The sequence below is a fragment of the Mus caroli genome, chromosome 7 (genome assembly GCF_900094665.2).
Source record: "Mus caroli chromosome 7, CAROLI_EIJ_v1.1, whole genome shotgun sequence".
Classification (NCBI taxonomy): Eukaryota; Metazoa; Chordata; class Mammalia; order Rodentia; family Muridae; genus Mus; species Mus caroli.
The window spans coordinates 128897024-128912464 of NC_034576.1; the positions used below are offsets into that span (position 1 = coordinate 128897024).

At 47.9% G+C, this 15441-nt stretch overlaps 2 protein-coding genes across 9 annotated transcripts in view; both read right to left on the reverse strand.

Annotated features, from left to right (window-relative positions):
- Taok2 (TAO kinase 2) overlaps positions 1–8889 on the reverse strand; it is a 20640-nt gene extending 11751 nt beyond the window's left edge. For 2 of the 4 annotated variants that reach the window (XM_021167605.2, XM_021167603.2), the window contains exons 1-8: positions 6519–7571; positions 3296–3462; positions 3062–3133; positions 2866–2967; positions 2226–2271; positions 2010–2106; positions 1732–1845; positions 1535–1626 (exon numbers count right to left, since the gene is read on the reverse strand). In XM_021167605.2, coding sequence (XP_021023264.1) covers positions 1535–1626; positions 1732–1845; positions 2010–2106; positions 2226–2271; positions 2866–2967; positions 3062–3133; positions 3296–3427 — 655 coding nt within the window. In that variant the 5' untranslated portion in view covers positions 3428–3462; positions 6519–7571. Of the gene's footprint in view, positions 1–1534; positions 1627–1731; positions 1846–2009; positions 2107–2225; positions 2272–2865; positions 2968–3061; positions 3134–3295; positions 3463–6518; positions 7572–8808 lie in introns of those variants that run through there. The other 2 variants (XR_003837237.1, XM_021167604.2) reach the window with 2 other exon arrangements.
- Tmem219 (transmembrane protein 219) overlaps positions 8820–15441 on the reverse strand; it is a 58718-nt gene continuing 52096 nt past the window's right edge. For all 5 annotated transcript variants that reach the window (XM_029480128.1, XM_029480126.1, XM_029480127.1 and 2 more), the window contains 3 exons: positions 14270–14499; positions 11613–11782; positions 8820–8916 (listed from right to left, as the gene is read on the reverse strand). In XM_029480128.1, coding sequence (XP_029335988.1) covers positions 11645–11782; positions 14270–14499 — 368 coding nt within the window. In that variant the 3' untranslated portion in view covers positions 8820–8916; positions 11613–11644. The remainder of the gene's footprint in view (positions 8917–11612; positions 11783–14269; positions 14500–15441) is intronic.

Below are 15441 nucleotides of genomic sequence, written 5' to 3' on the forward strand. Positions count from 1 at the left end.
TCACTCTGTAGACCAGGCTGGCCTTGAACTCAGAAATCCACCTGCCTCTGCCTCCCAAGTGCTGGGATTAAAGGCGTGCGCCACCACTGCCCGGCCTGGCTGTCATTTCTAATCAGGCTTTCCAGTAATGGAGAACTAGTTCTGTGTATCCATATCTCTACAAAATCTAGGAATACAATAGACAGGTCTTCTCTGTGATCTGTTTCATACATTTTGCCACCAGTTTGGCCTCAAATGGTAAACAAAGGGCAGGAGTACAACCAACTCTCTGATGGCAGGCACAGGACACAAGGCAAACCAAGGCAAGAAAGTGGGTGAGCTCTTTAACCATTCCATATGCGCAGAGTCCATAAAAGGAAGAGGAACCAGGGGCTGTAGCTGATTTAAGGAAGCTGGGGACAGTTCTAGTTTAGGAGGCAACAGAGAGCCACAGAGGACTCTGAGCAGGGACTAAAAGGACTTCACTAAGCTTAGGCAGACCTCTCTGGCCTCTGTACATCAGAGAGACTATAAGGAAGAAACTAGTTGTTGGGCATGGTGGTGCACCTGGGAGGCAGAGGCCTGCGGATCTCTGAGTTCAAGGCCAGCTGGTCTACTGAGTGAGTTCCAGGTCAATCAGGGATACACAGAGGGAAACAAACAAACAAACAAACAAAACCTGTCTCAGGGATGTTGGGGGTCGGGGGGAGAGACTGGCAGAGGAAAGATCTCTGCAGGAAGCAGTCAGTTTGAACTACTCTTTTCTTGGACAATTACTTCATGCTTGGTGTTGTGCTAGAGGTCTTACAAGTATTACCCCATTAGACTGCTTCAGTAGTCCAGACTGGCAAAGAGCACCAACAGAGCTCCAAGACCTCAGGGACTCACTTGGGTCTAACTTTTAGGACCTCTCAACTCATTCCTCTGTATTATACATGTAGTTCCAAAAGCTAACCTCAGGCTTGCCCTGACCTGTAAGTTTCTGCAATGCTGCTTTCTGTCTAGAATACTCTACCCTGCATCTTTCTAGCAGCTTTTGATCTACAACACACAGGGAGGGCTTCCTCAGTCCCTAGACTTTAGAAGTTTTTTCTCTCTGTACCACTGTGCCGCAGTGACAGAAAACACACCTAGCTTCCCCTACCTGAGTGCATTTTTAATGAGGGTGGGAACTTTACCCCCATACCCCCAGAATCTAGCACACTGGGCAGTAAAAACAGATTTAGAGCCCAGGTAATAGACAAAAAGCAAGAACTGCTATAATATCTTTAAGTGTAAAAACTGGTGGGGAGACCTCACATGGTGGCACACACCTTCAATCTCAGAACTCAGGAAGCAGAGGCAGTCAGACCTCTGAGTTCAAGGCCAGTCTGGACTGAGTTCTAGGACAGACAGAAAAACCCTGTCTGGAAAAACAAAACAAAATAAAATGCAGGGTTTGACAGTTGTTTGTATTAAAGTCAGAATAGTCAAAATGGACAGGAACCTAGAGGCCTAGGGTCCATGGGGATGGGAAGTGGAGAATAAGCTGAGGAGGTAGAGAGGAAATCCTTACCTAGCTCAATACAGGTTATCCCCAAGGACCAGACATCCACTTTGCCATCATATTGTCCCTCATCCATGGCTAGGATCACCTCTGGAGCCATCCTGGGAGGACAACAGAGAAGAATGGCTAACGCTGAACCAGATCCTACACTTTTTATTTCCAATATTTTGGGACTAAAAATTCCACCTACCACCTCTTCTACTCACCAGTATGGAGTGCCCACAAAAGAGTTGGCAGGTGCCATGATTGATGCAGAGCCAAAGTCCCCCAGTTTTACCAAGCCTGGTTCTGACAGCAAGATGTTTCCAGCCTTCACATCTCTGACAGAAGAAAGTGCAGAGATGAGAAATGCATCTCAGAGAAGATGGGGGTGGGGGATGGGGTGGGGTGGGGTTGGCAGTACCCAAGACAATCAGAGCTCAGCAAAAAACGAGGACTGGTATACAAAGTATCCTATTCTCAGCCACAGTTGGTGTCATCATACCTATGGATCATGTTGTGTGAGTGTAGATATGCCAGGCCCTGAAGAGCCCCATGGGTCACAGCTGCAATCTCTACCTCCTGCAGGGGTTTCTTGTGCACTGTAGAAGGAAGCCAAATAACAAACTGAGGGACCACAGGGGGAATAAGATGGAATAAGCTACTTTCTCCTATGGCTTTCTTGTTTATCTTCCTTATGCCCAAGTTCAGATTTACCTACCTTCTAGAAGATCAGAAGCTGAGCCCAGGCAATACTCCATCACCAGCTAAGGAAGGGTCAAGTGTTAGAGATCATCAGATTCTGGCCACCCAGTCCCCTTGAGCAAAAACTCAAAACAGCACTTTATTGTTTATCTTCCACTGAGACAATGCCAAAAGGGTGACAGAGAAGGGACGCCAGAGAAAACAAGAGGTGCTGGGAGCCTCTCTGGATTCAAGCCCCTGTCCCCCCAAAGATACCAAGACACCTTCCATTGCTCCCCTCTGGGCCCCTTTTGAGTGCCCCTTAATCACCACCTTCTAAAGAGCATACTGTCTATGCAGCTTGGTGTCAGCCTCTTCTGCACCTACACAGATCTTCATTCGCTTATTTTTCTTTTTTACTATAGGATCTCACTGTGTAGTTTTGGCCCAGGCTAGCACAAAACTCACTAGGTAGTCCAGACTAGTCTTGAACTCACAGAGATCCACCTGTGTCTGCCTCTTCAGTGTTAGGATTAGAGGTGAGTGCCACCATGCCTGGCTTATTGGTTTTTCTGAGGACTAACATAGTCCTCAGAAAGAGACTGCCTGTTTAAAACACTGGACCAGGAAAAGATTGACCTGAGTAAAACTGTTACTGCAGTTGTGGGACAGCTCACCCAAGCTGTGTGCTCCCTCAGGTAACAGCCCCGGTACTGAATGGTATTAGGATGCCGTAGCTTCTGTAAGAACCGCACCTCCTTGATGATATCCTGCCATTTCTAGAAGGTCAAGAGAGGAAGGGGTTACCCAGGCTGCATGTTGAGACTAGGGCCCTCTGCCCTCCACAACCTGATGTTAATCAACCTGACTCACCTCATTTGATTGCTTCCCACTATAGGACATCTTCTTGATGGCCACCACCTCACTGTTCCGGACATCCCGGGCCTAGAGGACCAGATTAGAGGATGGGAAAGACCACCTTGGGCATGGGGTGAGCTATTAGAAGAGGGTGGGAAGGATTGTTGTGGTGGAGTGGTGCAGAGGCCTGGAGATCCACAGGTTGAAAGAGACTGAGCCCTGCTTTACCCTTTTCAAGACCCAACTCACAAAGTACACTGCTCCAAAGCTGCCATGGCCGATCTCCCGGAGGTCAGAGAAGAGCTTCTCAGGGTCATCCTTGAAGAAGAGCTCAGCCACATCAGGGTCCTTCAGGCTCCCGGCCCGGCCCCCAGCTGGCATGATGGCCCCAGGGGGCCCTGAGATTGGGATCTTGCCTGGAAAAAGGACATAGGACCCTTAGAGCTAAGATAGGGCCCAGAGGGAGAGAGAGGTCCTCCCTCAGGTTTCTGCCTCCTCCTCCCCTCATTTACTGATGAGGAGGAGGTACTGCTGAGGAAAGGTAGGTAGGGGGGCTGTTAATAACAACATCAAAGCTAAAAAACAAAGTTGCCCTGGCAACCAGTTGGGGGTGGTGGTAGTGGGGATGGCTGGTGGTCTCTGGAATCCCTAAAATTGCCACAAAGACAATTCTGGGAAGCCAAGCATCCCCTAATCAGCCCTCACTAATTTCTCAGCTCCCTATACCCTGCCATTCCCATCAAGCATAAAGATTTGTGTCTCAGCCAGAGCTTCAAATCCCAACATGTCCTGTCCCACAAGTTCTCATAGTCCAGTGATTTCCAGGGACCTTCCTGTACCCCTTGGTGCTGAGGCTACCTCCTCCTTCAAGCTCTCAAACACTGGATGAGAACAGGAAACAGGCCGGATGTGGTGGAAATCCGGCCATTGTTACAAGTTGGTACTGGCCTGAAGGGACCAAGGAGACTCATTTTCAAAAAACGTAGGGACCCTGTGGCAGGGCGAACATCCAGACTAGGAACAGTAGGGACTGGCACCTGACACTGGGGACCTCTGTGTTCTGGGCTGCCTCTCTTGTCCAGTCCAACTGCATAAGCAGCATACATGGGAATAGGATGTTGTGGGTCACAGATAACATTCTCTGAGCATGGGCGTTAAGCACCTCAGCAAGCCTCCCCTCGCACTGGGCTCCTACAACCTCCTGGATGAACAGTATGGTTACACGCAGCCGTTACAGACACTGAGCAGGTTCTGAAAAGGCAAATGACTTGCTACCACCAGGCATCCAGAACAATTATACGAAACTAGCAAGGTATGATCAAGATCACCATTTTTCCAGAGTTACTGAGGTACAGAGAAGAAAAGGCCTTTCCCAAGGTCACAGAGCAGGACCTTTCCCATTCAGTCAGGACAGAATTCTGTAAGGAGGCAACTAAGTCCAGCCTCCCTGTTTTAGGAGAACCTCCCAGATCATTCCAGCCCTTGGCCGGTGGGCGTTCCAAAGCAAACTCAAAAACAAACTCCAAAGCAAAGTTGCCACAGGGTACCAGGACCAGAATGCACACTCTAGGGTAGGCTTTTTAAAGGACTAATGGGAATTTTGGACACAAAGCCCTCAGCAGAGTCGGACTCCTGAGGCAGAGTTCTAGCTACTTAAAAGTACCTAACAATTTCAGTATATAATTATATTCCGTGGCACATTGTTTCCTGTCCATGCTGTTAATTTTGTCTCCTTAGCTCAACTGGAAGCTGGCGGGTGGAAAAGGAGCTGGACTCTTTGTAGGCCCTCAGGATGGGAAAGGCTCACAACTGACTAACTGGTTGCTCTCTGCTGCTTAGTCTGCTCAAGGCAGGCCCCCTTCTCTTGGAGCATAGCGGCAACCACCCCTCACCACACACACACACACACACACAAAAGGCAGGGCATCACAACTTGCCAAGGGAACCCTCATGACTTCTTAACCAGTAACAAGCCTAAGACTGCCAACCCAGAAACTCAGGCCACATGAAGAGTGGCAGCCACTGTAAAAACATCATACAGGTCCCCTTCCTTACAATAACATTTGGGCAATTACCGTGGTCTGGGCTAAATCATAATCACCTTCTAAAACCCACGTTGCAAAAGAATCCCTAAACTGACTCACCAGTGCATCCCATCTGCAACCTACAGCAAGAGCTTCATGTAAGTGGCTTACAATTCCTTTGGTAGTAGATTACAAAATCCGACTGCCTGAGAGCTCACTCATACTCAGAACACTGTAGACCCCGAACCAACGGCTTTTCCGCCTCTGATTCCAGAGCTGCCAGAGGCTTTAATCCTGGGAGCGAGGGGGGCAGAGAGGGTCGCATTCTAACTCAACAGCTAAGAAAAGGTACTAAGGCCATCACTTTTTAGAAGAGAGAACTATCTCTGGAACACGGGCCAAAGTGTGGGATCCGAGTAAAAATGAAGGTCACGTTAGAAAAACACCCATGAGGAAGAGCACAAAGCAGAGCTTCCTCTCAGGAAAAGCTCCTTCTGGAGAGGACGATCATTACACCCCCATTTCTAAACCTCACCCTGATACATCAAGCCCAGGTTCAGAAGAAGTGGGTATCCAGTCAGGGACAAGACGAGTTAAAATCATGAATCTGTCACTCAGTGACCTTGAACAACTTCGCTGGGCATCAACGTTTTCAACTGTAAAATGGGAAGACAATAATAAAAGAGTTCCCACAGGTTGAGTAGGAGTATGTAGTATGGAAAAAATGTATGCAAAAGCGCTCTGTAAAGGATAGGTCACTTGACAAATATATGACATTATTTACACCATCTCAGCAAGAGACAGGGAGGTAAATGCAGCTGGAGGAAATATTACCAAGCGCGCGCGCACACACACACACACACACACACACACACACACACACACACACCTTTGCAAGGACAAAAACTCCAACTAAACCAAGCCAGAAAAGAATATAAGCTCCCAGCGTGGTGGCTTGCACCTGTAGTCAAAACTGTAAAGAGGTTAAAGACTGACTCCAGTTCAGGGCCAGATCGACCACCCAGGGCTACAGAAAGGCTGTCTCAATCTAAATAAATAAATAAGCCAGTCCACCTACATGGGAATCAACACCCTAGAGCAGTCTTGGGGGGAGGGGGGGAAGAGTATAATAAAATCATGAAGAGGTGGTTGTGAAGGCAAAATTGATAAAGACTAGAAAGGTGGAAAGCCATTTGATTGGCTAAGCATCCTAGGGCGTGACCCTTGGTGACAAGACAGGCCCTGTCACCTGAGAGTACCCCTTCAACCAGACACAATGAAGGCAAGAGAAAGGGAGAAGAGCTAGCAACAGAAGCAGACTGGGCTGGCCAGAGCCTGACCATGGGCCCAGCAGGAATCCCTATCCTGAGGAGAGGGCCTACCCAGCCCCAGCTTCTCGGGATGGAGCTGACCAGAGGGGCTCATGCCCATGCACCCATGTCTCTCACCTGGTAGGGGTCACTATGGTGCCCCAGCGCCTCCGCTTCCGCCTGGGGTACTCCAGTTGCTCTGACAAGCAGGGAGAGGGGCAAGGAGACCTTCCCCCTCGCCACCTCTTCCTCAGCTTTCGCCCTTCCTGAGGGGCGGGCCCGGGAAGCCTCCCCTGGAGGGGAGGGGGTGACAACCTGATCTGACCTCGCGGTCCAGTCCTCCCCCAACTCGAGGGCGACAGTTGCTGAATCCCGGATTTCCGATTGTGGGGTCTGAGCCCCGTATATTTGCAAGGGCTAAAAATGAGTCCGATATCTGATCGCTTGGAGGATGAACCCCGGATATTGGTGCACACAGGGTCCTGAATCCCAGGTATTTTAAATTCTATAAAACAGAGACCCAGGTTTGTAAAGGTTGGGACTTGGGTCCCAGATATCTGATATACGAGGGCTTGATACCTGGGTATCTGAGAAACAAGGGACCAAGCCCCAAAATTTGGGACCCAGGGGCCTGAGCCCCAGGTCTTCGGCCACAAGGGGCCCACCCCGAGGACGCCCGGCTGCACGGCCCCTCTAAGGCTGGGGTCCGAGAGTGACAGCCCCCACTCCAGCCCTGGCCTACTCCCTTTCCCGTCCTCTCTCTCCGGAACAGCTGAAGGACTGTAGCGGAGGCGCTGCTGATGGTCCCTGTGCTTCACTCCCTTTCCTTTTCGTCTCAGCTTCTCACCGCACCACAGCCCTGCTCTCGTCCCGGCCTCCCTCTCTCTCCCTCTCTCTCTTCCTCCCAATTCCAAGATGGAGACCGGGCGGGAGCGCGCAGGCGCGGTATGCACGCCGGGCCAAAGGGGTGGGGCCCCAAAGGAAATAGCCCCGCCCCTCGCCAGCAGCCGCCGCGGCCCAGACGACAAGCCGCCCTCGAGCCCAAGTGCGCGCGCGCCCCGCCACGCGGATCCTTGGTGGGAAGAGGAGAGGAGAAAGGCTTGGCTTGCTTGGGGTGGAGCCCAAGCGCGCAGTCCGAGGACTGCTGGTGGAGAGAGCTGTGGCGCATGCGCCCGCCACGCTTTCGCGCTGCGACTGAGCCTGTTGCTAGGGGAAGCTCTGAGGGGGTGCTCTAGGAAGGAAAGCTGTGGTCTGCGCCTGCGTGCAGGGTAAAGGCTGAAAGGAGTAAAGCAAGGCTGCTGGCAGCTGGGCGCCGGAAAGGCGGGAAACCGGACCATTATTATGTTCACAAGTATCTAAACTAAACCTGAGCTCCCAAGTGCGACAACGATGTGCCAAAGTTCGGAAAACCCAATGGGTCAAATCCCTACTGGAAAACTGAGGTCCGGTAGGGTTGTATAACTTGCCAAAACGCATTAAGCATTTCATACACAGAACATCAATTTAAGTTCATGGAAGAAAACAAGCGACAAAGTAGCACAGTTGTGTGCACAGTATGTCTAAAGAGTATATAGTGCTAGATTAATGCTTACAATTCCAGCACTCAGCAAGCTGAATCTGAGGCAGGAGGATACGAATTCTGCAGGGTATGTAACCTAACGGAGTTCCAGTGTCAAAAACAAAAAACAGACAGACACACAAAGAACAAAACAAAAAAAAAAACCACAAATATTTTCCAAAGCAAATCCACCATCACGGTCACAGTTTTAGGTGACCTATGCCAACTTGTATTCCAAACTAAGGTCAACAAGATTAACAAGTCATCGGGAAACTAGAGAGGGTGACATCCAAAGATTTTGAGTTCCAGGCCAGGGGGCCCAGGCTTTTCATCCCAGCAACTTAAGAGGTAGAGGCAGGCAGACCTCTGAATTTGAAGCCAGCTAGGGCTCTATAGTGAGACGAGACAAAGCAAGGCTGGGGAGCCTGTTCAGTGGTAGAGCGCTTGCCTGCCTAGTGTAGGTGAGGCTCTACATTCAATCCACAGTGCCACAAAACGGACAGGACCAAAATGACTAAGTATGTGCTTGCCAAGAAAAGGCTGGTAACCTGTGTTCTCCCCCTGAACCCATGCAAGGCGTGAGGACGAGAACACAACTGCTCTGGGACCCCCACGCACGGGCCATGGCATGAGCACACCCAATAAGAAAGAAAAATCCCCGTGGAGTGGTGGCACGCGCCTTTCATCCCAGCACTTAGGAGGCAAAGGCAGGAGGATCTCTGAGTTCTAGGCCAGCTTGGTCTGCAGAGTGAGTTCCAGAACAGCCAGGGATACATAGAGAAACTGTCTCGAAAAACAAAACAAAAAATTATTTTACATCAACAAGGAAAAGTCCCCAGTATTTACTTTAATCCAATCCCCAATAAGTACCTTACACAATAGTAGTCAAAAGCCATTTATTTTCCCACAGTCTAGTTCTTCACTTTTTGTAATAGGTCTTCTAAACTCAGAAGTGGGCCCCAAGAACTTGCTCTGTACCTGGAGAAAAGGAAGAAAACAGGACAGGTAAGAAAGCCCCTGGACGAATTTCTGTATGCATGCAAAAATTACAGAGGAAGCGACATCTAGGGATAGGTTCTGGCACTCAATCCCACTGGGGTAGCCTTGGAACTCTAGGATCAACCAGCAGCCAAAAAGCTAGATGCCTTTTCCCACTCCCGAGTGAATAGGCTCCACTGTTTCCTATTGTCAAAAGATGGGTGGTGAGGCCTGGCCCAAAGGAAAATTAGCAGTGTTCTCTGAGCTTCCAGTTCTTCTGGGCTGGATTCATTCCACAGTCTAGGCTGTTTCAGCTTCTCCCACTGAGATGTCCTAGCACACAGAGGCCAGCAGAACCTGGGGAGGGCTTAGGAGCAGGACGTAAAGCATGCAGTTCTCAAGCGTGTGTGTGTGTGTGTGTGTGTGTGTGTGTGTGTGTGTGTGAAGGTGCAGAGCTGTTCTGGATTGCTTTTATTCACTAAGAGAGAGGTTGTAAATTAGTAGTATTAGTACTATGAGGACCTCATCTACTACATTTGCCAAGCCCTTTCCCTCCAAAGATCTAGTTAGCAGAGAAAACGGTGCCCTGGTGACTGAGTGAAGAAAAGGCATAAAGAGCTTTGGCAGAGTAAACACCAGTGCCAGGGATCCCCATTCAGTAGATCCACTGGAGCTGTCTGAGTAGAATTCCAAGAGGGCCAACAGGATGGCTCTGTCACTAGGCTGACAACTTGAGTTTGAATCCCAGGATACACAGGATGGAAAGAGAGAATGACCTCCAAACATGTGCTGTTCCATAAACACAAATTCATGGCTCCTCCTCAAATAAATAAATAAACTTAAAAAATAATAATTCTGCCAGGGGTGGTAGTGCATGCCTTTAATCCCAGCACTCAGGAAACAGAAGCAAGTGGAACTTTGGAGCCAGTCTGGCTTACGTAGCCAGCTTCAGGCCAGCCGGGACTACACAATGAGATCCTGTCTCAAAATGAGTAAGTAAATATTAAATAAGTTTCAGGGAAAAAAAATGAAGGCTCCATATTTAGGGCAGATCATCACATGTGAGCTCCCTATTCATCACTGCTGACATGTGGGTGTGTGAAGTTCAGCTCCACTGAGTCTGACAATCAGAACACTACTTGGAAGACATCAGTCACAGAAGATATGTATGAAAGCATATCTAGTTAAAAAATAAGGCCCCAAAAAAACAAACAAACAAAAAAAGCCGGGCGTGGTGGCGCACGCCTTTAATCCCAGCACTCGGGAGGCAGAGGCAGGCGGATTTCTGAGTTCGAGGCCAGCCTGGTCTACAAAGTGAGTNCCAGCCTGGTCTACAAAGTGAGTGCCAGGACAGCCAGGGCTACACAGAGAAACCCTGTCTCGAAAAACCAAAAAAAAAAAAAAAAAAAAAAATAAGGCCCTGTGTGGTGTTAGTACATGTCTTTAATCACAACATTTGGGAGGCAGAGGTAGGTAGATCGCTGATTTTGAGGTCAGCTTGGTTTACACAGTGTGTCAGGTCACTGGGGCTACAAATGAGACCATGTTTCAAAACAAACAAAAACAGTAAAAGGAGGCCCAGGTGGCTCTGTGTTAAGAGCACTTACTGCTCTTGAACAGAACTGATTTCCATCAACCACATCTGGCAGCCGAAAACCATCTCTAACTCCAGCACTAAGGGATCTACCACCTTCTTCTGCCTTCCTTGGGCACCTGTGCACACATGATGCATATAAACTCTTGCAGGCACACACACATATACATAAATAAAAGTAAATCTTTAAGAGTGGGGTCTTAGGGAGTTAAAAAATGAAAATACAAATAAAATCAAACAATATCCATGCTTAGAGAGAGCTTTCACTTCAATATCAACCACACCTCCAATAGACTTCCTTGACTCTGACTCTGTCAGTCACTAATCACACAGTTGCCGTGATCAGTTGTAGAACTGTACAGGATAAAGCAGGAGAACAGCTCACAGGGAAAGCAAGGGTGCTATCAAGGAATGTGGGAAGAACAATCTTTCCTTTTCGTTTTTTTCTTCTTTTGTTTTCTTTTCTTTTGTCAAGACAGGGTTTGTCTGTGTAGCCCTGGCTGTCCTGGAACTTGCTCTGCAGACCAGGCTGGCCTCGAACTCAGAGAGATCCAAATGCCCCTGAGTTTGGGGATCCAAGGTGTGTGCCACCATAACCCAGCAGGGGAGGTATCTGCATTGCGGATAACAGTCTTTTTCTCTTTTGCTAGTATTTATTAGTGTCCACTTTATAACAATTTACCAAATTGTACTTTTATGGGGTTTGTTTACATGAAAGTTATTTATTTCATATTAAAAATAAGGCCAGCAAGATATCACAGCAGGTAAAGGTTCTTGCCATGAAAGCAAGTTTGGTGACCTGAGTTCCATTCTCCTGACCCTATATAAATGTGGAGGTGAGAACCAACTCCATCAAGTGGCGCTCTGACCTCCACATGCACACCATGGCACATGGGTGGACACACACACACAGAAGGAAAACAGTAAAAATAATAAAAATATTCTGTTTACAGAGAAAACTGTTCCCAGTTCCCCAAGGACACAGTTGAATAGGGCTCTCAGGGACTCACATGAAGCTGTGATGGAGGATGGATTCCAAGGATCTGCTTTTCCAGGTTACAGCTGCCATCCCTTCCCCACCCTAATTCCCACAGAGCCTCACCTGACAGCAGAGTGAGGCGCAGTCTGTCGCCCTCAAAGCCGTGTTCTAGACCAGTGGAACTCTGGGCGCGGATGGAAGCAGACTGCAGTGGTACAGCAGAGAAGACCACAGAGCAGAACCAGGAAGAAGCCCAAGCCCAGCAGTCTGCTGCCACACAGAGCCAGCTCCTCCTAGTGGTGGGGACAGAGAGGAAGGGGGAATGGTGACAGTAGAGAGAGGTGGGAATCTTGGGAAGATATCTTGCCCCATTCCATGAAAAACAGAGACAGGCCTCCATGAGGCAGAGTCCTTCTGACACCTAGGGGCAGCTAAGGGTCAGGTGATGGATAACATTTTCCAGATGTTTTCCAAACTGCTTTCTTGCCCAATCATTAACTGAACTCTCAATGACTCCCCAGGGGTCGCTATTCTCCACATTCCACTTGGCTTCTTCCCTTCCCTTTCCTTCCCTTCCCCTTCCCCTTCCCCTTCCCCTTCCTCCCTCCCTCCCTCCGTTCCTTAAACAAGATCTTATCATGTCTCAGGCTGGTCTCAAACTCTCACGTTCCTTCTGCCTTCAGTCTTCTGACTGCTGCGTTAATAAGTGTTTACCATTACAGCCAAACACAGATGTTTTCAAAATATTTTTTATATCTGTATTTGGACATGGGTGCTCTGTCTGCACATATATCTGTGCACTGCCTGTATCCAGTGCCTGCAGAATCCAGAGGGGGCTTCAGATCTCCTAGGACTGACATAACAAAGAGTTGAAAGTTGCTATGTGGGTACTGGGAAATGAACCCAAGTCCTCTGCTGAGGGAGCTTTTGCACTTAACCACTGAGCCATTTCCCCAGCCATAAGACTCTGGCTGCCAGCAAATGCCTTTACTTGCTTAAGCCATCTCAATAGCCCTTCACATTTTAAAGACCATGCAAACAGAGCCAAATGCTTTTTCCCCAGATGGCCTTTTAAAAATTACGTAATTTATTTATTTTGGTTTTTCGAGGTAGGGTTTCTTTATGTAGTCCTGGCTGTCCTGGAACTCTGTAGACCAGGCTGGCCTAGAACTCAAGAAAGAGATCCACCTGCCTCTGCCTCCCATGTGCTGGGATTATAGACATTGTGGTGGTCTGAATATGTTTGGCCCATAGCAGAGCAGTACTATTGAAGGTGTAGACTTGTTGGAGGAAGTGTGTCACTGCTGGGCCAGGGTGGGTTTTGAGGGCTCATATATATGCTCAAGTCTGGCCAGAGTCAGTCTGCTCCTGGCTGCCTTCTGATCAAGATGCAGAACTCTCAGTTCGTCCTCTGGCACCATGTCTGCCTGGTCTCTGTCATGCTTCCTGCCTTCATAATAAAGAACTGAAACTGTGAACCTGTAAACCAGCCCCAATTAAATGTTGTCCTTTATAAGAGTTGTCTTGGTCATGGTGTCTGGTCACAGCAATGGACTAAGACAGGCAAATGACCTTTTTTACTATGAGGAATGAGCATGTAGCAACCACCACTGCTTTCTCTTCCCTAAGGGCTCTGGATGGCTCCTACTTCAATGTCAAACTGTGATGGTTAGTCTAACACTCACAGTAGCTCAGGACTGGCCCTGAGATTCAGATTTCTCCTGCTTCCTTCCACATCATCCCTAGACACCTGTGAATGCCCAAAGGGTGAACTGCACTCATTTCCTCCTTGAGGGATCACCTTCCGGGAGACAGGGGGCTGGACTGCAGCCTTCCCTTTGCCTCTTAACCAGATGTATGCCTTTAGGCAATTCATTCCCTCTCTAAGGCTTTTTCCTCATCCGCAAAGTGGGATAATAGTACCTATCTCACAGGATTATCTTAAGATCAAATAAGAATACAAATTCTTTGTATACTATAAATTACTATATATAACTCTTTCTTACTAGAAATATTCAAGTCAGGGTTAACTGCTCCTTGCTTTATGTCTGTGTAACACTCTGCTCATATCTCTATTACAGAGACTACCTCTTTCTGCCTCTAATTATACTTCCTAGTCTCTTTTGTTTGTTTGTTGTTGTTTTGTTTATTTTAGACAGAATCATAATAGCCCTGGCTCTCCTGGAGCTCCCTACATAAAACAGGCTGCTCCACGTCAGCAAACAGCAAAAGGCTGTCGCTGAGCAAATCTGTTTTGCATCAGGTACTATGCTGAGTACTTTATGGTCATTCTTTTTGTTGTTTTTGGGTTTTTTTGGTTTTTTGAGACAGGATTTCTCTGTATAGCCCTGGCTGTCCTGGAACTCACTTTGTAGACCAGGCTGGCCTCGAACTCAGAAATCCATCTGTATGGGCATTCTTATTCAATACCAATTACTAGAATTTGTAGATTATATCATATTTGTCTTTTGCAAATGAGGAAGCTAAGTCTTAAAAGATTCCATGCTTGCTCTAAACATCACTGCCTGTAACCAAAGGCAGGGTTCTCAGAAACTATGCCTGCTCACTCTTCTTTTTTAATACACGGTCATCATAAAGCCCAGGCTGACCTTGAACTTTCAATCCTCCAGCCTCAGACTCTATAGTATCAGGATTGTAAAGGATCGTGGCACCACACCAGACCAAGCCCATCCATTCCTTCTCTACTAAGTGAAGTGGCCTCTGCAACCCTTTCGGACAGTGCTCCACATAAAACCTTGAGGATCAACCTAGGCACTTACTGAAGTAAGCAGCTTGGTGAGCACAAGGCGCTCGTGGCTCCAGACCCTGACACACTCCTCACCCATCACTGGGCTCAGGGTAGCATTTCCAACTCCCTCCTCTGAGCAGGATATAGGTGGTTGGCTAGAGGGCAGGGCTTTTGAAACACCACTAAAATATAGGCAGGTCCCTGGAGTTCTTCCTGATGCCACTCTGGCTGTGACAAGGACAGACTCTCCGGCAGAGGACCCTGCAAGAGACACAAGACACAAGGTGAAAAACAGAGTGAGATACTGGAGATAGAGCCAGCCGCAAAGAGAACTGACTGTTCTTCCAGAAGACCTGGGTTTGGTTCCTAGCACACACATCTAAAGGTTTGTAACTGCCTGAAACCCCAGCTTCAAGGGATCTGATCCTCTCTTCAGGCCTCCTTTGGTAAACACACACACACACACACACACACACACACACAGAGCATTCACAGATATATGTACATACACAAACCAGGTATGATGGCACATGCCTTGAATGCCAGCACTCATGAGGCAGAGGCAGGCAGATCTCTGATTGAGGCCAGCCTGGTCTACCGAGTGAGTTCCAAGACAGTTTGGGCTACAGAGAGAAATCTTGTCTCAAAGGAAAGAAAAAAAGAAGAGAAGAAAAGAAAAGAAAAGAAAAGAAAAGAAAAGAAAAAAGAAAAGAAAAGAAAAGAAAAGAAAAAAGAAAAGAAAAAAGAAAAGAGTTAACTTATCCAAATAAATCAGTTATTTTAATGGCACCAAAAGCCATTAAAAGTTCACACTCTGTTTCAAATTGCTGGACAAGGGGCTGGAGAGATGGCTCAGTAGGTTAAGACCACTGACTGATCTTCCAGAGGACCCAGGTTCAATTCCCAGCACCCACATGGCAGCTAACAACTGTTTGTAACTCCAAGATCTGATGACCTCACATAGACATGCAGTCATAATTCCAATACATATAAAAATAAATTTTAAAAAATTAACAGATAGTTTTCTTGGTAAGTACCTTTGGAGCAATTCTCAGTACAAAAACCACAAAGTTAGACTGCCAGTAACCCATCTCACTGTCTGTCAGTAACCCATCTCACTGTCTGTCAGTGACCCATCTCACTGTCAGTAGCCCATCTCACTGTCTGTCAGTGACCCATCTCACTGTCTGTCAGTGACCCATC